Source organism: Centropristis striata, chromosome 7 (assembly GCF_030273125.1).
Source record: "Centropristis striata isolate RG_2023a ecotype Rhode Island chromosome 7, C.striata_1.0, whole genome shotgun sequence".
Lineage (NCBI taxonomy): Eukaryota > Metazoa > Chordata > Actinopteri > Perciformes > Serranidae > Centropristis > Centropristis striata.
This window is the reverse complement of record NC_081523.1, coordinates 35,427,425-35,450,781: the sequence shown is the minus strand read 5'-3', so window position 1 is coordinate 35,450,781 and position 23,357 is coordinate 35,427,425. Positions and strand designations below refer to the sequence as shown.

The 23,357-nt window shown below is 42.5% G+C and overlaps 2 protein-coding genes across 5 annotated transcripts in view; both read right to left on the bottom strand.

The window, feature by feature from the left end:
* Positions 1-1,071: 1,071 nt before the first annotated feature.
* Positions 1,072-15,843, bottom strand: ddx31 (DEAD (Asp-Glu-Ala-Asp) box polypeptide 31). 2 transcript variants are annotated; one of them, XM_059336199.1, is made up of 21 exons: positions 15,785-15,843; positions 14,678-14,790; positions 14,473-14,586; positions 14,058-14,236; positions 13,543-13,618; positions 13,418-13,461; positions 13,242-13,312; positions 13,023-13,132; positions 12,861-12,902; positions 12,679-12,743; positions 11,988-12,107; positions 10,347-10,453; positions 10,041-10,270; positions 9,807-9,950; positions 9,173-9,232; positions 9,046-9,096; positions 7,998-8,137; positions 7,825-7,909; positions 3,110-3,221; positions 2,500-2,743; positions 1,072-1,446 (listed from the first exon to the last, which is right to left on the bottom strand). In XM_059336199.1, exons 2-21 carry the CDS (start codon positions 14,783-14,785, stop codon positions 1,311-1,313), a joined length of 2,238 nt encoding a protein of 745 aa, XP_059192182.1. In that variant the 5' UTR covers positions 14,786-14,790; positions 15,785-15,843; the 3' UTR covers positions 1,072-1,310. The 2 variants fall into 2 exon arrangements, with proteins under 2 accessions (XP_059192182.1, XP_059192181.1); XM_059336198.1 differs by lacking the exon at positions 15,785-15,843 and adding an exon at positions 15,444-15,548.
* Positions 15,844-19,821: 3,978 nt separating this feature from the next.
* Positions 19,822-23,357, bottom strand: part of ak8 (adenylate kinase 8) — a 13,539-nt gene continuing 10,003 nt past the window's right edge. For all 3 annotated transcript variants that reach the window (XM_059337372.1, XM_059337373.1, XM_059337374.1), the window contains 6 exons: positions 23,070-23,192; positions 22,703-22,792; positions 21,002-21,143; positions 20,419-20,499; positions 20,160-20,289; positions 19,822-19,929 (listed from right to left, as the gene is read on the bottom strand). In XM_059337372.1, coding sequence (XP_059193355.1) covers positions 19,840-19,929; positions 20,160-20,289; positions 20,419-20,499; positions 21,002-21,143; positions 22,703-22,792; positions 23,070-23,192 — 656 coding nt within the window. In that variant the 3' untranslated portion in view covers positions 19,822-19,839. The remainder of the gene's footprint in view (positions 19,930-20,159; positions 20,290-20,418; positions 20,500-21,001; positions 21,144-22,702; positions 22,793-23,069; positions 23,193-23,357) is intronic.

Here is a 23,357-nt window from a genome sequence, read left to right as displayed (position 1 = left end):
ATGATTAATGACCAACTCCCCTTTTCCAGTCATGTCGCCTCAGTTACCCGGTCATGCCGCTTTGCACTTTACAACATCAGAAAAATCAGACCTTGCCTAACTCAACATGCTACTCAACTCTTGACACAAGCTGTTGTCATCTCAAAACCTGACTACTGTAACACCCTCCTGACGGGCCTGCCAGCCTGCACAGTAAAACAGCTTCAGATGATCCAGAACGCGGCGGTGCTCCTGGTCTACAACCAGCCAAAAAGGTGACGTCACACCGCTGCTCATTGAGCTCCACTGGCTACCTGTTGCAGCCTGCATCAAATTTAAATCCATAATGCTGGCCTACAAAGTTGTCTCGGGTACTGCACCTACCTACCTGAACGCCCTGATTCAGACATATGCTACCTCACGACCTCTTCCAATGAACGGCACCTGGCTCTGCCCCCCGTTGGTCCAAGGCAATCCAGACTCTTTGAAGTTCTTGTTCCCCGTTGGTGGAACAAACTACCAGTTCCAACCAGAGTAGGGGCGTCCCTCTCTACCTTTAAAAAACTCCTGAAGATCCAGCTCTTCAGAGGAAGAATTCTACTCCTTAAAGAATTTCCACTAGCACTTATTGCTGCACTAATAGCTCTTTTTGCACTATACCTTGATTGTTTGCTTTTATTCTTCCTGTAAGTTGCTTTGGATAAAAGCGTCTGCTAAATGGCTAAATGTAAATGTAGTACAAATGTAGTATAACTGTAGTTTTACTGTAGTATGACTGTAGTATTATTGTAGTATGGCTGCAGTTTGACTGTAGTATGAGCGTAGTTTGACTGTTGTAAGACTGTAGTTTTACTGCCTGTAGTATTACTGTAATATGACTGTAGTATTACTGTACTATTACTGTAGTATGACCGTAGTTTTACTTTAGTATGACTGTAGTATGATTGTAGTTCTACTGTAGTATGACTTTAGCTTCTGTAGTATGACTTTAGTTTCTGTAGTATGACTGTAGTTGTACCGTAGTATGACTTTAGTTTCTGTAGTATTACTGTAATTTTGAGCCGTAAGAAGTGAGACATATGGAAACTGGAGTTCAGATGGTTCCTGTTTTTTTTTGCCCTCAAAAGCAAAACTTTTTATTTTCCAACATTGAAAAATAAATCATCAAAGACATCAAACAGTAGAAATACGTGTTGTTTATATTTAAATAACAAACATCTTGATCACATGATAATAATCTGAGAATAACTCAACTATAAAAAGTCCTGAAAATAGTTCAGTAGATTATTAAAGCTCGTCAGCTGAAGGAAGACACGCAATTTATTATCTCCTTATACCTCCTCCTCTCCTGACTGACCAAACGCCTTCTTCTTCTTCTTCTTCTTCTTCTTTTTGGCGTCTGCTCCGTCCAACCCGCTGGAGAACTCTGATCGGATCAGACCGGCCTCCCTTTGACCGGGAGAGAACCTGAGGACGAGAAACTGATCAGAATCTGAACAAAAGAAGAGGGAGTTTGAGTCTCCTTTTTACTGACATACCCACTTTATGCTGATAATCCACGGGTCCCTAAACAGTCTGTGAGCCGCATAAATCGGGTCTGACAGGAAAACTGAGGGGATTCTCAGGCAACACAACACAAGTGCTCCCATACAATCGAACAAAATACACAAATCTGCTAAATGTCAAAAGTTTCTGAAAACAAATCACAGCATGGATTTTCTCTGCTGTTCTAAAGGTCTTGGAGTCTGAATGTGGGATTCTGGAGGGATTATAACCCCTATTATCAATTCTCAAAATTAAATAATTGCTTAAATCCATATCAAATGTGCTGAACAAATGGGATCAACCTGAAAATAGTTTGAGATAAAACTGAATATACTCACATCACATGTTGTAAACCCTGATACACTTTAACCGCATAAAATAATTTATTAACAAATTTTTATTTCTGATTTAGGTTTTAAAAACGTAACTTTTACCCGAAGACATCGTCACACAGCTGATCAGCAACACACACACACACACACACACACACACACACACACACACCTGTAATTATCTCTCTACTGACCAACAACTGTGTGTTGTTGTTGTTCACAGCTTCTCCCTCACAGCAGGCATGTCTGGACACGCACACAAACATACACACATATACACACACACACACACACACATATACACACACACACACACACACACACACACACACACACACACACAGTAAACATGATCTGTGACTGAAGGAGCTTTAACAATTAACAGGAGTGTGTGTTTAATGTCTGTCAGCTCAGCAGGGTGTGTGTGTGTTAATGAGCACAAACAGACCGACATGTCAGACACACAAACACACACACACACACACACTCTCTCTCTCTCTCTCTCTCTCTCTCTCTCTCTCTCTCTCTCTCTCTCTCTCTCTCTCTCTCTCTCTCTCTCTCTCTCTCTCTCTCTCTCTCTCTCTCTCTCTCTCTCTCTCTCTCTCTCTCTCTCTCTCTCTCTCTCTCTCTCTCTCTCTCTCACCTCTTCCCTCCTGCTGTCTTGTTCTGGTTCTTGACTGGACTCCTGGTCTGGTTCTGGTTCTGGTTCTGGTTCTGGGTCTTGGTCTTGGTCCCCTGGGGGCCTCTGGTGGCAGCGCTGAGGCCCTGCGGGGCATCCCGGAGGCCGAAGCTCTTGGCGGTGTGTCCCAGGTGCAGCGAGCGGATGTGGAAGATGTGTTTCAGGTGGGCGGGGTAGGTGGTGTACGCCCGCAGGAAGGACTGCAGCGCTGTGACATCACAGGTTCAGACAGCACAACATTATTTCATGAATATTACAGCATCAAAACAGAAACAAACAGAAACAGATTGATCAACCCTGAAAGTCTACTGACTGACAGAGCTGAAGCACTGAAACAACCATCAAGATTTTAATTACATTTACATTTAAAATGTGAATGTGAACTCTAAAAATGTTATCATGATTTTGGCAAAAAAAACAACAACATAAATGTATCAATAAAAAAAAATGTAGTTTTGATTTATAATTCAACAAACAAACTTTTCATGTTTGCATGTTCCGTAATATTTCTGTGCAGAGTTAAACCCCCAGACTGTATGTGCTTTGTTCTGATGTTTAAATAAAACAAACAAACCTTTCTTGGCGTTCTGCTGTGACTGATTATCTGAGTGAACAAAGTTCTCAAACTCTGTCTGAAGAACCGTTGCTCGCTCCCTCGTCTCCTGCTGCAGAGCTGCAGACGAACTCTGACAGACAGACAGACAGGCAGGCAGACAGAGAGACAGAGAGACAGGCAGAGAGAGAGATAGAGAGACGGAGAGAGAGACAGACAGAGAGAGAGGCAGAGAGACGGAGAGGCAGAGAGAGAGAGAGGCAGAGAGACGGAGAGAGAGACGGAGAGAGAGACAGACAGACAGACAAACAGACAGACAGACAGACAGACAGACAGTAAACAGTATTAAACCAGTGTGACAGATATGAACAGAGCTGATTTGATCTCTGGGTCTTTCAGAATCTGTTCAGTGTTCAACAGATGTCCCGGCGTGTTTAAAGCCGGTCTGGTGTCAGACTCACTTCCTGTCTGGTGTCAGACTCACTTCCTGTCTCTACCTGCTGCAGGACTCATCAGGTCTCTGCTGAAAAGGCTTCAATCAGCCTGTCTGATGGATCCTTCAGATCCTGCCCCCCGCTGCTCCCCCTCAGAGTCTCTGTACTCTGAATCTTTGTTGGTGACACCGACACGTTCGGGTCTTTAAAAAGAAAAAGGAACAAGTGTTTTTAAAAAATGATTCCCGTCGCTGTGACAGAAACAGCAGGTGGTTCAGCTGCCTGTTGGTTCAAACATCACCACAGATTCATGCTGAGTCCTTCAGAGACACCGAGGCCACTCAGAGACGGGCAGAGCCAAGACCAAGACCAGCAGGAGTCCTCAGACTAGGGATGGGCATTTGGAAGGAACCTGCCAACTTGATTATCTATAACGTTAACGATCAATTAATCTGTTAATCACTGCATGCATACATGCCCAAAGTAAAAGATAAATATACAGTACTATGCAAAAGCCTGTTTTGATAATGGACTCTTTTATTTTGAAAGGTTGAAAAGAGACTTCCTGTTTATTGTTAAACTAACTCAGTGAGATTAAACTGTAAAGATATCGTCAAGGAGTTTAATGTTTTATGTTTTAGCTCCTGAAGAGGCATGAGGTTAGTTTTCACAGTAATCTTCATATTTAAATGTTTTTTTTGTTTAAATGAGTTTTGGATAAAATTAAACTCAGTAATTCATGCTAGACAAGTTTGATACAGTAAGATAGTTAGGGACCGAGCACTAACGGTGCGAGGACCCTATTGAAATTGGTCCGTTTATTATTATTATTATTTTTAGGGGGAGTAAATCGCTTATTTGAGGCCTTTATCATATTCAAAAACTCCCCATATTTGGAATATACATAAATCAGATTTGAAATTTACGTATTCTGGTATTCGCGGGAATGGACCTTGCAAAATGACTCACTAGCGCCCCCTCAAAATATTCAAAACATCCTCACAATATAGGTTTTTTTCACGTAGACACACGAAAGTTGGTACATATGTGTATCATGGGAAGACGCACCAAAAAGCCTCAAGAGCCCATACCCGAAAACGTACAGGAAGTCGGCCATCTTGGATTGAATATTGCACTTGTCATCGTTTTTCGCCATTTCCAGGTCGCATACTTTAATGAACTCCTCCTACAGATTTTATCCAATTGACTTCAAACTTGGTCAGTACCATCACAAGGCCTTTGGGATCAAAAGTTATTGAAAGCTTTATCGACGGTCACACTATGTGGGCGCGGCATGGCGGCAAAATATGGCGTCTCGCCATGAAACACGAGACTGTATAACTTCACCATACATTGTCTCATCTGGCCCAAAATTCTTACACGTGATAAGGGTCCACCTCTGAACACACCAATCTGTCAATATTGACACACAGTCATAGCGCCCCCAGCTGGCAACAGGAAGTAACAACTTTAACGCCTAGCCCCAGCAGTAGGTTTCACGTAGAGACACGAAATTTGGTACACACATTAATCATGTGGAGACGCACCAAAAAGCCTCTTGGACCCATACCTCAAACCCAACAGGAAGTCCGCCATCTTGGTTTGAATATCGCACTTGTCATCGTTTTTCGCCATTTCCAGGTCGCATACTTTAACGAACTCCTCCTACAGATTTCATCCCATGGACTTCAAACTTGGTCAGTACCATCACAAGGCCTTTGGGATCAAAAGTTATTGAAAGCTTTACCGGCGGTCACACTATGTGGGCGTGGCATGCTGCCAAAATATGGCGTCTCGCCATGAAACACGGGACTCTATAACTTCACCATACATTGTCTCATCTGGCACAAAATTCTTACACGTGATGAGGGTCCTCCTCTGAACACACCCACATGTCAATATTGACACACAGTCATAGCGCCCCCTGCTGGCTACAGGAAGTCACATGTTTTATACTTAGCCCGAGCAGTAGGCTTCACGTAGAGACACGAAATTTGGTACACACATGAATCATGTGGAGACGCACCAAAAAGCCTCTTGGACCCATACCTCAAATCAAACAGGAAGTCCGCCATCTTCTTTTGAATATCGCACAATTCATCATTTTTTCCCATTTCCACGCTGCATACTTTAACAAACTCCTCCGACAGATTTCACCCCATGGACTTCAAATTTGGTCAGTACCATCACAAGGCCTTTGGGATTAAAAGTTATTGAAAGCTTTACCGAATGTCACACTATGTGGGCGTGGCATGGCGGCAAAATATGGCGTCTCGCCATCTAACACCAGACTGGATAACTTGACCATACCTTGTCCAATCTGTCCCAAATTTCACACACGTGATTAGGGTCCAGCCCTGAACACACCCACATGTCAAAATTGACACACAGTCATAGCGCCCCCTGCTGGCAACAGCAAGTAACATGTTTTACACCTACCCCGAGCACAGTGGTAGGAGAAACGCCATTTGGGACGCATAGGGACTGAGCCCACATTGCCGCACCCGATGTGGCCTCCCCCGACGTGCCCTACCCCGACGTGCCCTCCTCCGACGGCTCCACTCTGCGAGGGCCCGTTCAGTACTGCTTGCAGTCCTAGTTACTCTTGTCTTTCTGTGTGTTTTATAATTGCTATCGCAACTTTCAGTTTGCAATAATAATAATCAGTTCTCAGTTCATTATTATTAGTATTTGACATACGGCCACAGAACTGAATGCTCAGCGTGTTTCAGTTCAGTGATACTGATACGCAGTCAGAGATAAGATTAAGATGAAAAAATACACAGATCGATTAAAAATTCCACGTGATCGACCAAATTCTTAACGACCATTAATCGATCATCCATGAATTATTCCCATCCCTTCCTTAGATCCCAACACTTCCTGAAAACAGCAGAACAGACAGATACATGTCAGCTAAATGACATGTAATGTCATGTAAAAATAAAGACTAACAGAACACCCCAGAACCTGAATCGGCCGGATCAGGACTGGACAACCAAACTGACATGTGATGAATCCAGAATGAAACATCTGGATGGACGAGGATGTCGTCAGTGAGTTGTCAAGACAAACTGCCACAGGAAAGACAAAGGAATAGTCAAATGAAGTCTGTGGATCCTGACCGTTAAGTCAGTTTGTTCATAAAATTAGTTTGAAGAAATTCTTTTACTTTGGATTCGTTCAAACTGAATTCAGGAAAAAGTGTTGATACTTCGGTTGCAAACTTTTTTAGCATTGAAAGTGTCAGGACAGAGGAGATGAGGGCCTTAAATCACAATGCTGCTTCAGGGTCTGCAGCCGTCATCCATCTGCCCAACCAGAGACCCAACCCAAAGGCTATGCAGGATTCTGGACCTTTCTCAGGATTCTATCAGTTTGTCTGCACAAAATCAAACCATCAGCAGTTTGTTGTGCCTGAGATGGACCAAGTCCAGAGTCAGTTCAAAGCAAACCAAGACCTCAAACAAGAAGGACCGTCTGATTCGATCAGCTGCAGACAGAGCAGATACTTCATCATTTCAACTCAAAAAGGGAAAGTGCAAAAAGGACCCTGACAATGTCCTAAAATCCTTTAAACCGAGCTTAAAGCTCCAGGACGCCCCAGAAGACCTTCAACTCTCAGTGATCCTCTGCCCGATTCAAACACCCTGAAATCTCTGGGAAGTGTCCACATATTCCTATCAAAGTCTCCTGGAACCCACCAATGTTTTCTAAAACGAACGACCCGATAAAGTCTTGGAACCAACTCAAACTCCCAGGAGCCCCTTTGAACCACATGAAGGAACCGTGGAGCTCCTTTAACGATCCATGTACAGGTTGGACTCAGGAAACCCTATTAAATTTCCTGAAATCTTCTGAAAACCTTCAGAAACCTCAACATCCCTGGAAAGACCTTTCAGGAGGTCTGGCACTCAGTCAAAAACCCCTTTAACCCTTCAAAGACTGACAGAACCTCCAAATACACCACTAGGACCCCTGAAAGAACAAAGATCCTCAACAAATCCCAAAGATACCCTGAAATCCTCGTAAACGACCCAGGAAGCTCCTGGTACCACTGACCTCAGGACATCCGCCCCCCCCAGACTGCTGGGATCACCTGAAACCTCCTTCAGAGTGGAACCTTAGAGATACAATTATGGTTTAAAATTTGGGATACTCTCCGAAGAACAGCTGAAACCACCTGACGGACCCTTAAACATCTGTGAAGTCCTGTTCAGGAGTCCTGAACTGACCCAGACACCAGGAACCTGGAGTCTGAAACCACCTCAGAGACCTTCGGACCTCTGGACCTGGTCTTACCTTGCTGTGATACTTTCCCCGCCCCTTGTAGGTGTCGTCCCTCATCAGACTGGACAGGATGTCCTGCAGCTTCAGCTCCGCCAGGCTGAAACACAACAAGCCCCGCCCCCCCCACAGTCAGAACCAGGACCGGGACCGTCAGCAGAACCGGCAGAACAGAAAACAGAACAGACCTGATGTTGTGATTGGCCAGCTCGGTGATGAAGGCGGTCTCAGCCGGCGTGAGGAAGAGGAGGCTGCTGCCCTGGCCCCCGATACGAGCCGTCCGCCCCACGCGGTGCACGTACTCTGCCGCCGCCGCCGGGGGCGTGTACTGTACGCACACACACACACACACAATGTAATAATATTTTTTGGTTTTTATTAATAGAAGTCCTAAAATATCTGGAGATAACTGTGTGTTCACATGGACAGTTGAATCGAGCTGCTTAAAATCAGATTTTGGCATCTAATCAGACTTCTGTCCTTGTCCCAGTTTAACTGACGGGACTGTGTCCTCCTCAACACTAGGTGGCGATATGTGTCGTTTCAGGGGGTTAATACAGCCTTTCTGTTGACCTATTACGTCACAATAAAGTGGAGGAAGGTGGGAAACCAGCATTTTTGAACAACAAGAACAACAAGATGGATAATCGTGCAGCTCTGTTCATTTTGTACGTAATGTTCATGTTACTCGTTGTGCAGAGAAGGTGCTCACTGTCCCATATTCTCTCTTGATGGTTTTGAAGGGATATTCTTCTTCTGCGACCAGATTTTTTTTTGGATGTTTTTGTTCTGTGGTCATACGTCAGCGCAGGGGGTGGGGGGGTGCGTTGTTTTTGTCATACATGCCGGGTGTCTTAATGGGAGTTGGAGAACTCCGACATCAGTCGGACTAACACGTTTACATGCACTTCAGTCGTCCAGTTATGGTCAGATTAAGGCAATAATTTGTTTATTTCAAGTGTCATGTAAATATACTGAGTGAAAATAAAGGTGTGTATCCTTCAGCTGATCTGACATCAGGAGGAACAACAGGAAACAACCTTTAAAAAGTCCGATTTCTCAACTTATTGATAACGAATTAACACGTCATCAGAGAAATCTTAAATCTTTGTTAAAGGAACAAAGAAGAAACATTCACTCAAAGTGACAGAGAACAGTATTTTCTCTTTAATCATGATGAATTATTAGACCTGTTCAGCTCTCCAGGACCCCCTCAGTCTGAGTAATAACACTCACCTGTATGATCCAGGTGACCTGCGGCAGGTCCAGGCCTCGGGCTGCCACGTCCTGAAACACATTCACCTGTTAGAACTGAATATTAAACTTCAGGCACTGTGAGTTAGTGTGAGGAGCAGAAACTGACCGTACACAGCAGGACTCCATCCTGAGACACAGAGAACTGCTGGAACACCTCCGAGCGCTCCTGGTGGACAAAACAAACACACCTGAGGTCAGGGAGCGCTCCATCTGTACAACTGCACCTTCAGCTTCACAGCCTCAACATGTTTATCTGATAAAATTTCTCTCATTGTGTCTCTGCTGATCTGAACATGAAACACCTTTGATTCTATTTCCTCTAAAAACTTTTTAATAGAAGATTCAAAACATTTTTTTATTTATTAAACATGTATTTCTTGCTTTTGTAAAGAATGTTAAAATATGGAGACAATAAAAATATTTATCCTCAAACACTTTTCACTCGTTTTGATGAATATGTCATATGAAGCCGATTTATTATTTATTTTGTTTAATGAGACTGTCTACAATTTAAAGATAATAAAATAAACATATGGGGCTGATTCCACTAACCACTAACAAAACTGTGAAAATGTTTGGAAAAAAATAAAATGACCTAATTTTATTCTGTCAATTACTAAAGTGTACATATATCTTGACTTAACAACAGTGGTGACAGGAAGTAGAACAAAACGGGTTTCTGATACAGATCGGGTAGTGACAGACCCTGCCTGATACGGATTACGGAGCAGCATTCTTACCTCCTGCTTCATGTTGCCATGGAGACGCAGGAAGCTGAGTTGAGGCTTCTGATTTGCTGAGAGGACGGAGGTGAAAAGCGTGTGCAGGAACTCGACGGCTTCGCAGCTCGACACAAACACGATCAGCTTGTTGTTCTGAGAAAACTATAACAACAACAACGACATCATCATCATCATCATCATGTGACGGCTGTCGACCAATCCGCTCGCGGCGGGTGAACATCCTGAGCTCACCTTGCACTTGTCAAGGATGAAGGCGGCGAGGCAGACCAGCCGGACCTTACTGGGAACCACCACCACAAACTGCTGCAGGGACTCCGGCACGGCGAAGCTCTCTGATTGGCTGGCCGCGCCAAGGTCATCGGAGGTCACGGCAGAGCTGCAGGTGATGTCAGAGGAGGCGGGGCCAGACACGTGGATGCTGACTGGATCGTTGAGACAGACGTCCGCCAATCGGGTGACACCTGAAACACAGCGTGATGTTTTACTGACGCCAGACGCGATAAATGACTCACGCCGTCTCGTCTGAACGTTACTCACCATGTGAGAGCGTGGCGGACAGAAGCACGTTCTGCCGGCGTGGCCCGTTAGAGTTCAGACTGTTTAATATGACAGTCAGATCTTTCTCAAAGCCCAGATCCAACGTCCTGACAACAACAACAACAAGACATAAACAACATCAAATTATTATTGTCGAAAATGTACATATTTCATTGGTTTCAGAAATGGGCGTGGCAAAATGACCTACTAGCGCCCCCTAGAATTGAGCCCCTAAAACAGGTTTGTCGTAGAGATGAATTTGGTATATACAGTAGTGTTCAAAATAATAGCAGTCCAATGTGACTAACCAGATTAATCCAGGTTTTTAGTATATTTTTGTTGCTACATGGTAAACAAGGTACCAGTAGGTGCAGTAGATTCTCTGAAAACCAACAAGACCCAGCATTGGTGATATGCAGCTCTTAAGGCTGTGCAATTGGGCAATTAGTTGAAAGGGGTGTGTTAAAAAATATAGCAGTGTCTGCCGTTGAGTTTCCAAACTCAAAACTATTTTGTACAAACTTTTTTGTTTCTACGATTTAGCAATCCTGTGAATCACTCAACTAATATTTAGTTGTATGATCACAGTTTTTTATAACTGCTTCACATCTGTGTGGCATGGAGTCACCAACTTGTGGCTCCTTTCAGCTGTTATTCCACTCCAAGATTCTCTAACAACATTCCACAATTCGTTTACATTTCTTGGTTTTGCTTCAGAAACAGCATTTTTGATGTCACCCCACAAGTTCTCAATCGGATTAAGGTCCGGGGATTGGGCTGGCCACTCATAACTTCAATGTTGTTGGTTTGGAACCAAGATTTTGCTGGTTTACTAGTGTGTTTGGGGTCATTGTCTTGTTGAAACATCAATTTCAAGGGCATGTCCTCTTCAGCATAAGGCAACATGACCTCTTCAAGTACTTTGACATATGCAAACTGATCCATGATCCCTGGTATGAGATAAATAAGCCCAACACCATAGAAGAGAAACATGCCCATATCATGATGCTTCACTGTCTTCACTGTGTACTGTGGCTTGAATTCAGAGTTTGGGGCTCGTCTCACAAACTGTCTGTGGCCCTTGGACCCAAAAAGAACAATTTTACTCTCATCAGTCCACAAAATGTTCCTCCATTTCTCTTTAGGCCAGTTGATGTGTTCTTTGGCAGATTGTAACCTCTTCTGCACATGCCTTTTTTTAACAGAGGGACTTTGCGACTTTAATTATTCATTATGTTCATATATTGAGTTTGTTCGGTAGTTTTCAGAAGTGCACTTATGTTACATTTCTATATTATTATGTTATTATGTATTTTATGTTTTTTTATGGGCATATGTTGTTGAGAAGTTCAATAAATGCATGATGTTTAAGAATAGTTGAGCAGCCACAGTTCAGATCATTAACAGATTGTAAAAGTCGTCTCATATTTGAAACAGTTTGTTAATAACAAATGGATTTCCTGAGGTCTCTGCTGTCGGTCCCCCACTGTTTTATCTCAACCTCAAACAGCTCAAAACAATTACAAATAGATTTCTGTAGTGATTCAGACGACGTTTAAACTGAAGTTTCAGAGTTTAAACTGAAGTTCCAGAGTTTAAACCTGCTGCCTCCTGGTTCAGACACCGTTAGTTATTAGTTACCGGTCGGCCTCGTCCAGGACCAGCCAGCGGACGGCGCTGAAGGCAATGCTCAGCGTGTTCTTGATGTGATCCACCAAACGACCAGGAGTTGACACCAGGATGTTGATGCCTTTACGCAGCCTGCACACACACACAGACACACACAGACACAGACACACACACAGGTCAGTGTCTGAAGCAGCTGTAGATCTCCTCTCCCAGCAGCAGCTCATTGCCACAAAAACAAGCACCAATTTTAAAAGCCAGCGAGTAGTCACAACAACATTTTTTTTTTTTGCATGAACAGCGACAGAAACTCAGCAGCTCTGCTCCTTCCATCTCTGTCTCCTTCCTTATTGTTTATGTTTGGCGCGTCTACGGTGTTAATTCCGTCATGAATGTGATGTGACAGTCCAAACTGTCATTAAGTGATTACGCGACGATTGAAAACCATACATCACCTCCAGAGTCTCGGAAATCCCTCTGGGGCCTATTTTTACTATGGAGACATGCCTAGACCTGCCACAATAACACATTTTTTAGGACGATGTATTTACCCAGAAACTATCATGATAAACGATAGTATCGTTGTATCGGTGTTGTTTTAGTTTTATAACCATATTAGAGCATAATAAGCTCATCCTTTTTCCACAGCATGAATTTTTAAATGCCAGCCACTTTTTACCCTGATGGAAACACGACTTAACAGTACCTGGCCTTCTCTGACTTCCTCTTCTCTCCTCCCATCAGGACTCCAGGGACAATCCAGGTGAATGGCTGCAAACACACACACACACACACACAAACACACACACAGATCATCATAAACTAATCTGATGATCCAAGAGTCGTCGAAAATGTTTTATTAAAGTCTGTTAATAATCAATTTGTTACCTTCAGAAGCTTCTGGAAGATCTGAAACGTCTGCTGGGCGAGCTGAGAGACAGACAGGCAGAGAGAAAGAGAGACAGACAGTAAATTGTGTTAGACAGGTGATAAACTAATAAACAGGCGTGTGTGTGTGTGTGTGTGTGTGTGTGTGTGTGCCTGTCTAACCTCTCTTGTGGGGACAATGATGACAGCCAGAGGACCGTCTGACCTGCTGACCTTCTGCTGTGTGGCCTGCAGACTCTGGACCAGCGGGACGGCGTAGGACAGAGTCTTCCCTGCGGAGACAAGGTTAGTTTCTCACCTGCAGCTATAGACTCAAACTGTTGATAAACTACATATAACTAATAACTAAACTAATAATAATAATAATAATAATGTTCTGACCTGATCCGGTCTGAGAGCGAACGATAGCGTCTCGTCCCAACAGAAGAGCCGGGATCGTCTGTTTCTGAACACTGGACACAAACACACACACACCATACACACACACAGACAGTTTGAGAGAGAGTTATGGTAGGAGCGGCAGCAGGTCTCGGGGCATCGTGACTCTGTCAACTCACCTGGTCACTGTGGAAACGTTCAGGACTTTGTTCAGTGTCGCCACCTGGTGATAGAAATCAGCCATTCAGAGACGAGAAGATGAAGTCAACAGGTGTGTGTGTCTGTGTGTGTGTGTGTGTGTTACCAGGTGTGGGTGCAGGTTCAGGTCTGAAAATGAGTCGCTGGTGAAAATCTTTTCCTTCAACTGAGAAACATCGGGCCTGAGAAGAGAAGAGAGGAAACATGTTTGACAGAAGCTGGATGAAGCTGATAACCCTCTGAGTGTGTCCCTTCCTCCTCTTCTCTGGCTGTGGTTTCTCTGTCTGCAAGTCTCTTCCATTGTATTATTTTGGATTAGAGTATTTAATCCACTTCAGCCATGTGCTCTTCCTCAGGCTCTGACCTGTTCTGGGCTCCTCGGTCCCAGTAAGGTTTGGTTTGGTTTAGCTTGATGCTTTATGTTGTCCTTTTCCTTTGTTCCACACTATCAATACCACTGCTTCTACACACTCCATAACCATATTCTTTAGTTTGGTTTCATTTGGTTTAATTTGATTTAATAAAGACGGTGTGGACTCCCTTTTTGTCCTGACTCTTAGAGCCAGGTCATGACAACCCTCTGACAGCAGCAGGTCCTGTCTGTGTGTGTCTGTGTCTCACCTGGTGATGTCTGGGATGTCAGGGTTGTGTTTGAACAGAGAAGACGTCTTGATGTTTCTTCCTGTTTCCTTCACTGTGTCCTCCTCACTCTTCTTTTCCTCTTTCTTCTTCATCTTCTTCTTCTTCTCTGTCGTCTTCTTCTTCGGTGGTGTCCTGTCAGTTTGCTCTGTGTTGGCAGTCTGGAACAGAATTATAATAAGAATATTTTAACAATAATAATAATAATGACAATATAATTACAATAATGATATTAGTAAATAATAATATTAATAGTAATAATAATAATAGTAATGATAATAATAGTAATAATATAAGGCAGCTCCACTAGCAGCAGTCTGTCTCGGATTAAAGTGTTTCTGCTCCGTCAGACAGTGGAGGGCCAGGAGGAACCTGATTGGTCGACAGGTGTGTTTACCTGTGTGTCAGCAGGGGGCGGGGCTTCAGGCTCCTCCTCTCTCCTCTTCTTAGAGCAGCTCTTCTTCTCCTCTGAGGAGGAGTCCATCCTCCTCTTCTCTGCATTCTGCTTCTTCTGCAGCACGAATAAACTCATCAGATCAGACTGAGACCATCAATCATCAATAATCAGTAATAATTAACATTAATAACCATCGATCACTCACACGGGCCCATCTCTGCTGAGCACTTAGAGGTTTCCTCCTGCAGGATGGAGAAGACGAAGAAACACTGCTGCAGATGTTCAGACACAGCTGATCTGAAGACATCATCATCTCACCTGAGACACACACACACAGGCACACAGCCACACACAGGCACACACACACAGACAGACAGACAGACAGACAGACAGACAGACAGACACAAAGACACACACACAGACGCAGAAACAAAGACACAGACACAAAGACACACACAGATTGTTAGAATATCACAGAAACATAACTGATGAAAAATCATATGCTTTTCATATTATTATATTTGATTAAATTATATGTCCGTTTATATCTAAAAATAAATAGTTAATTTAATTTTTCTTACTTGTTTTTTTAGAATATTTTATGTCTCTCTGTGATTTGTTTTATTTATTTTCATGCATTATTTTTGAATGTTTGTAGAATGTTGTGCTCTGTTGTGTTAATTGTTCTTTGTTTCTGTTTTATAAGGGATTGTATTAAAACAAACAAACAAACAAAAGACAGGTAAGAGTTGTTTGTAAACAAAGTGCAGTAGGACTTTACAACACCATCAGTTTGAACTCTGATCTCCAGTTTGAAGCATTTTAATGAATCGTTAGGTCAAAAGCAGATGAGAAACCGACAAATGTATCAAAACCACAAACATTTGATTCATGTGACTCCTGCCGAACCAAAGACTGACTCTTGTTAATGTGTTCACAGTTTAATTTTATATTCCATTAGCTGAGTTCACCTGTCTGCCAGGTGAGGAACCTTAAAGTGACACTTTTCTGAACAGAGTCTCGCGCGACGAGCATGTTAGCTCCAATTAAAAACAGAAATAAAACATAAAAACGTGCTGAGAGAGAGAGAGAGAGAGAGAGAGAGAGAGAGAGAGAGAGAGAGAGAGAGAGAGAGAGAGAGAGACACACACACACACACACACACACAGAAACACGTGTGTGCGTGTGTGTGTGTGTGTAGCTCAGTGACGCCAGCTTCATGCTAACAGCAGCAGCTTCCGGTCAGTTTGTAAACAGGTTTTACTTTATAAATTGAAAGATTAAAACATGAGAAAATAAAAATTGAACTCACCCTGAAACTCTCACACACACCGACACGCGTGGAAATCTCTTCCTGCTACGTCACGGAAGCCCCGCCTCCTCCACAGCTGGTTTTGTGGACATGCGCAGAAGAGTCACGTCTTATTTTGAAAGGGTTTAGTTTTCTTTTTTATTTATATAATTTAAACTTAAACGTAACCCGAACACATGCAGGAAACTTACTTAAATATGTTTCATATTATGGAAATAAATAAATAAATAAAAATATTTCAACAAATGTTGAGAAATAAAAAATAAAAAAAGTAATAATAATAATAATACATTTGATTTTTCTAGTGCTTTTATAAGGTACTCAAAGTCGCTTAACATAACAATGTTGAGACACAAGTCTTTGGAGTCAAAATAATAACAATAATAATAATGATGATAATGATGATAATAATAATAATAATAATAATAATAATAATAATAATAATAATAATAATAATAGAATAGAATAAAATAATTTAATGGTTTTTACCAATTTATGTTTTGTTTTTTTTATCAGTATGAATACAATAAAGTGTTTATATTCACACAGTGACAGGAAGTTATTAATGTGCAGAATTCAGTTATAACTTTATTCGACATTTTATGGATTTTTTTTCTGTTGAACAGGAATCACATAGACATTATTTAATTATTATATTTTAATATTATTATACTATTATTTTACATACATAGATGCAGGACAGACTCAGGGGAGGACAGACACACAGACCTGCAGACCAGGTCCAGGTCTTTGACCCTGCCCTGAACAGAGTCCACAGTCTCTGCATGAGGACAGACTGTCTCATGTCTCTGCATGAGGACAGTCTGTCTCGTGTCTCTGCAGGACGACAAACTGGCATTTGTCTTTGCATGAGGACAGTCTGTCTCCGGTCTCTGCATGAGGACAGTCTGTCTCGTGTCTCTGCATGAGGACAGTCTGTCTCCAGTCTCTGCATGAGGACAGTCTGTCTCGTGTCTCTGCAGGACGACAAACTGGCATTTGTCTTTGCATGAGGACAGTCTGTCTCCGGTCTCTGCATGAGGACAGTCTGTCTCCAGTCTCTGCATGAGGACAGTCTGTCTCGTGTCTCTGCAGAAGGACAAACTGGCCTTTGTCTTTGCATGAGGACAGTCTGTCTCCAGCCTCTGCAGGAGGACAGACTGTCTCGTGTCTCTGCAGGAGACGGGGACAGTCTGTCCGTCATCCCATCAGCAGCCGTCAGGTCTCGTTTTTGTCCCCGCCGCTTCCTGTTCCTGACAGGACGTTATAAATAGAGCTGTCAGTCAGGAGACGCCGCTGGGACACGGAGACGCCTCGGAGACGCTGCCGAGGATTAATTATAGTCATTTTACCAAAAACGCTCACTTTGAAGTGCGACGTTTCAATCATGAGCAGGAGAAATAAACGAGAGATTTGAACATGAAGGTTTGAAGTAAACGAAGTAAAACGTCTCTCAGATGTGACAGAGACATCATCTGTCCGTCTCCTGAGGACACGTCGTCTCACACGCTTTTATTTTGGTACATTTATCCATCATTCAGATATATTTATATGTTCAGCAGCTTCTGATTCACTCACAGATATCAGAGAGAGTATAAAAGGAACAGAAACTAAATCATATTTAACATAAAGTCAATAAATATAATGAGACGCAGCAGAAAACTGAAATATAACACTATTATTTCTACAAACTAAAATTGACCATAAAAATATGAATATTAGTGAAGGACGTTATTTTAAGATTCGTCATGAAACACAAAGATTTATTTAAACATCTGAAATCAGTTTCCATGATTTTATTGAAAGTCTGTATCTCCAAAACAGACGAAACAAATGAATCTTATCTCTCTAATAACATATAATAACATAATTATATATAGTGTACATAGTACATAGGCTTGTTGTTTGCATGATTACATGATATTTCCTGTATAACAAATGTTAGAGGTGAATTTCATTTTTGTTTCAGTGATGATCACTGATTTTGATACTTTTAAAATTATTTTTGCACAGTCAGAATTTTAAAATCATTGAAAAAACCACAAGTATTGAATAAGTTTGTGTTTATGAAACACTCTGATTTACAGTCTGATGGTTTCTGTCTTTAACACTTTATTGCTATTATAATTATTATTATAGTTATTATAGGAGCTCAGATTATACTGACAACCTTCAAATAATAGAAAAAAAAACCTGACACCCTCACCAACATTTATACCATAATGTAAGAATAAGAGTGATTGTCACTAGTTTTATTAAACGCTGATAATTAAGATTATATTATTAAGATCCACGAAAATGATCGATTAAAAGATGAACAAACAAACAAACAGTTCAGAATGAGAGGAATTAATTAAACAGATAATAATAATAATGAGAATAAGAATAAGAATAATTGTCACTCAGTTTGTGTTCGGACATTAAAAATAAAACCTGGATGTTTACTCTGAAACTAACTGACGTCTGATTTAAACGTTTCTGAATATTTTCACATTTCTGTTTCTCAGCTGAACTCTGAGACGAGTTTCTGGAGACGCTGCTGCCTGAGGGGACGTCTCATCACACTCACTCACTTACACACACACACACACACACACACACACACACACACACACACACATCTCCTGAGAGTCAGTGTAAGTGTGTGTGTCACAGGTTTCTGATTCTCTCCTTCAGACTCATTAGACTTCATTACCCACAAGCCCTCTGTGCTGACCCACAGACAGCAGGTTATTATGTCTGTATCCCAATGTCAAGGAAGGATCCTCAAACGTCTGAATCTGAAGGATTCTAAGTCCAGGATCCTCCGGAGGACAGAGCCCTTCTGTTGGATGCTTGTGTGTATCCCCCGAGTACCCATAATGCCTTGCGGTCACCGGTCTACCGGGAGATTTAAAAGCAGAGGAGCAATATGCATTAAAATATCTAGGTATTTTCAGTTTACACTGAATATTTGTTATCACATAACTTACAAAACTTATGTTCAAAGTCAAGAGGGAAATATGCATAAACAAATGCCAGAATATTTAGCTAAAAGATAATAAACATCATCTTGATACATTACCAGTTTAGTTAATTGATGCGTCTCAGTCACTAAAATTATTACTGTTAATTCAAATGCGTCAGATGATGATGTACTATGTGTAAAGTATCCGTAGCTATGCCATTCAGACAGTTATACATGTTTATTGTGTTAACAGACCGACTGTCTCCGTTATTGTTATTTGTAAATAATTGTTATTGTTATTTATAAATAATTGTAATTGTACTGTAAAATTTAAAAAAGAGAAACAGAACACATCTCGCTGCTTTTATGAAACTAAATATTGGCCAAATTCAGCCAGGATCAGTGAAATATTCAGGTTTAATCCACTTTGTGGCTTTTATTTGCTAAATCGTGGAGATTCAACCTTAAAGCATCTTCTTCCATTTCCACTAATTTATATATAAATATATTTACTAATATGTGTCAGAATACTGATGCCAAAGACACATCATGTCTCAACTGGAGACTGGAACTCGAAATTGCAACGCTGAATTTAAGAATCCAGTTTACACAATGAAACACACCTGCACACTGAAGGCTCCATTTGTGGTTATTACAGTGATAGGAAGGACTCTGGTCTCTGAAAGACCAGACTCCAGAGGAAGGATCCTTGACTTTGGGATAAAGCCGAAATCTCAGTAGCAATAACCCATGAGCAGGCAGAGGGAGGGGGCGGGGCTACAGGCTGACGGACAGCTCACTGTTGGGTGGACTGAAACGCTCTCAGCTGGTCTGGTTTTCCAGGAGTTTTCCCGCACGAATTGTTCACATCATGCAGAAAAAAATAGACCGAAACCAGATCAGACCTCATCTACAGAGAGACGACTGAGAACTGAGCAACACAAAATTTTTTATTAGTTACAAACCAGGAACATGCTGGGTCCAGGTGGGTCAAGGTGAGTCCAGGTGAGTCCAGGTGGGTCAAGGTGAGTCCAGGTGGGTCAAGGTGAGTCCAAGTGAGTTCAGGTCGGTCCAGGTGAGTCCAGGTGGGTCAAGGTGAGTCCTCTTGTCAGTCAGCTGTAAGTCTGCTCTCCAGAGCCTCGAACACAGAGTGAGGATCCTGATCAGCATCAATATGAGCCGCATCTGGATACACTGACTGTACACACACACACACACACACACACAGAGTGAGGATGGACATGCATGATGCTCTGTGAGTGTGTGTTAACTCATGCTAATTTCAGTTAGCGTGCCAATAGAGATTCTGATTGTATGTTAGCATGTAGCTAACGGACTAGCTGCTGGTTTTCTGTTACATGTTGTAGCTGATTTAACAGTTCGTCAGTGTGTGTGTGTGTGTGTGTGTGTGTGTGTGTGTGTGTGTACCTGCAGGGCAGCAGTGTGAGTCCTGTACTGTGTGATTGTGTGTGTCACGGTGTGTGTGCTGTCCTCTGGTCTGGTCTTCAGCCTGTTCTGAACCTCAGAGCTCGGAGCTGGTCGGCTCACAGCGTGGAACCTACACCACCACATCCACAGGTATACAGGTATACAGGTACAAGTGTTAGTGTAGGGACTGTTGCTGACAGTGTGTGTGTGTGTGTGTGTGTGTGTGTGTGCGCGCGCACATGGTTTCTGAGTCACTGACCTCTGTCCACTCACAGGATCTGTGGCTCTCAGACTGACTCTCTCTACACACACTTCATCCGTCAGCTCCAGGAAGAACACTCTGAGGACAGGTCAGAGGTCACACAGAGGTCACATAATAAATGATGAATATGTAAAAAGTTCATGTTTGACAGAGCTTTCTCCACTGCTGCTCCAACCCTCTGGACCTCCCTCCCTACTCACATCCACAATTCAGACTCACTCCACGCCTTCAAAAATCTACTCAAAACTTTTTCAAGATGGCTTACAAGACCTAAACTCATAATCTCTCATCTCTGTTTCGTTTTTTTTTTTTTCTGCATTTTGTGTTTGTGTGTCTCAACTCTGTTATGTTAAACGACTAAGCGAGTACCTTTTAAAAGCACTATAAAAAACCAAATGTATTATTATTATTATTATTAATAATAATAATAATAATAATAATAATAATAATAATAATAATAATAATAATAATAATAATAATAATAATAATAATGATAATATTGACACTGTGACTAACATCAGATGTTTGGTTCTGTGGTGGGTCTGAGGCCTCCAGGTGAGCCAGGTGTGGGTGTCAGTACCTGTTGGGCTGGTGCTTGGACTGGGCCAGGCTCCGGGCCTGCTGCAGGTCTCGGGGGAAGCCGTGGAGGATCCAGCCTCTGCAGCTGCAGTCGGCTCGGCTCAGACGCTCCTCCAGAACCTGCAGCACCACAGAGTCTGGAACTGGACCAGCAGGCCAGGAGTCAGTAACCAATCAGCAACAACAACAACAACGGTATTAAAGAAACAACACAGTGCATGTTGGCCTGCAGCTCAGTGAAGCAAGTGTGTGTGTGTGTTTTTAATAATTAACAAGTTCCTGTGTTCATCATGGGGCCTCATGTATCAAAGAGTGCGTAGCTTTCATACTGAAAGATGGCGTACTCCCAAAACTAGGAAAGTACGTACGCAAACTCACCTCCACATGTATCAAACTGTTCTTACGCCAGGTTCAGCGCACCTTTCCTTGATACATCACAACCAGCGTAGAACTGAGCGCACATGCACCAGCCACCAGCCACGCCCCGGCTCCTCCCACAAATGAATACGCAGATGACATTCAAATGACTATAAATCACCGCCATGCCCGCTGATTATTGACAAAACAATGGCAAATCAACGTGCTGCCACTGCTCGCGAGGGGGACGTGGTGATCTCTGAGGTGGAGGCTGGAAAATGAGCTTGTTGGTGCCTCAGGTCTGGGATCAGCAACAAGGTGTCACTGTGGCTGTTAATGCAGCCGGATCAGAGAAGGGTCCCTCAACACATGCCTTGTAAATACCACCGTTGTTTCAGTCTCTTTACAACCGATAGAGCAGTCAGTGCATAATGTGTGCCGGAATCGTTTTTACGCATCAGTTGAAAAGTCACTCTTAACTTGTTGTCCTAATTAAACATCACATACAGGATCAAATATGCACCACACCTGACTTATTCTGAAAGGATTTCCCACACACGTTTTTTCTCCGGGTAAAGAGGGATCTGTGTGCCATGGATCGCTGTACAACTGCAGCGTTAACATTTCCATGTTAAACCAAAGGGGAAACAATGGGTGACCGGGACTTTGACACAGTGGTTAAGGCATGTTATCTGTGAAAAATTTGTGCGCTCCATATTAATCAGAATCAGAAATACTTTATTGATCCCTGCAGTAAAAAAATAGTGTAAATAGCAAAATATATAGACTTGAGAAAATATACAATCTTCTATAAAAAAAAACATTTATATACTGTATATATATTCAGAACGGGTTATTGAGGGTGGAGAGTGCCATTTTTCCTCCATTGACCGAGAGCTATACACTGTAAACACAAAGCCAGTTGTGTGTAGTTTGAGTTTAGATGTGAAACACGTTTTAAATAAAGCATAAAAGAAAGTAGTTTCCACCAAACAAAAGTTTGCGGTACCACAGCACATTCTCACGGCAACTCGAAAGGTTGCGAAGCTCTCCGCACATTCTCACGGCAAGTTCACTTGTGGTGTACGCGTTGATACATGAGGCCCCAGGTGACCTGCAGAACAACTGAGTCTCTATCAGAGAAGATTCATGTTTCTATTATTTACTGCCAGCTGCTCATTATCAAACACACACACACACACACACACACACACACACACACCCACACACACCTGTCACATGACTCTCTGTAGAGGATGTGAACAGTGAGAGTGATGGGGAGGATGTGTGAGTGTGTGTTTGTGAGGCTGCTGGGACACACACAGGAATCAAACTGCTGGGGTACCTGGCCTCCCGCCCTCCAGGTACGGTTGGATCTGTTCTCCCAGAGCTGAACCATCAGCTGCTGCAGACCTGAGCAGCCGAGCACAGCACACTGAGAGAAAGACCAACATTTATAATTATTCACTGAGGTCAAAAAACATTTTATAAATCTGATTTGATGTTACTGTGTGTGGTTGTGGTTACAGAGAAAAATAGAGCTTTTCAGTGAAACCAGTGACTAAAATAATGACTCACATTAAGCTCAGTCCGATAGTGAACTAGTGAAAATAAACTAATCCACATTTTTCTGGGGACCCTGGAGGTCCCTAAAGAGAGAGAGAGAGAGAGAGAGAGAGAGAGAGAGAGAGAGAGAGAGAGTGTGTGTGTACCGTCCACCATCTTGTATCTCTCTGACAGCAGTCTGGCCTGGTGACTCTTCCCCGACCCCGGAGGACCCAGCAGGAGGATTCTGGGAGTTCTGGAGCGACAGCGAGTCTTGATGAAAGCCAGCACTGAGACACACACACACACACACACACACAGGATGTAGTTTACCTGAGTAATGATCTGACTTCAGGAGGAAATCCTGCAACTTAAGTTCAACACTAACAGAATGAATCCTGCAGATTATATGAATATAGATGAACCATCATCACATTTGAGGAGCTCTCCAAACA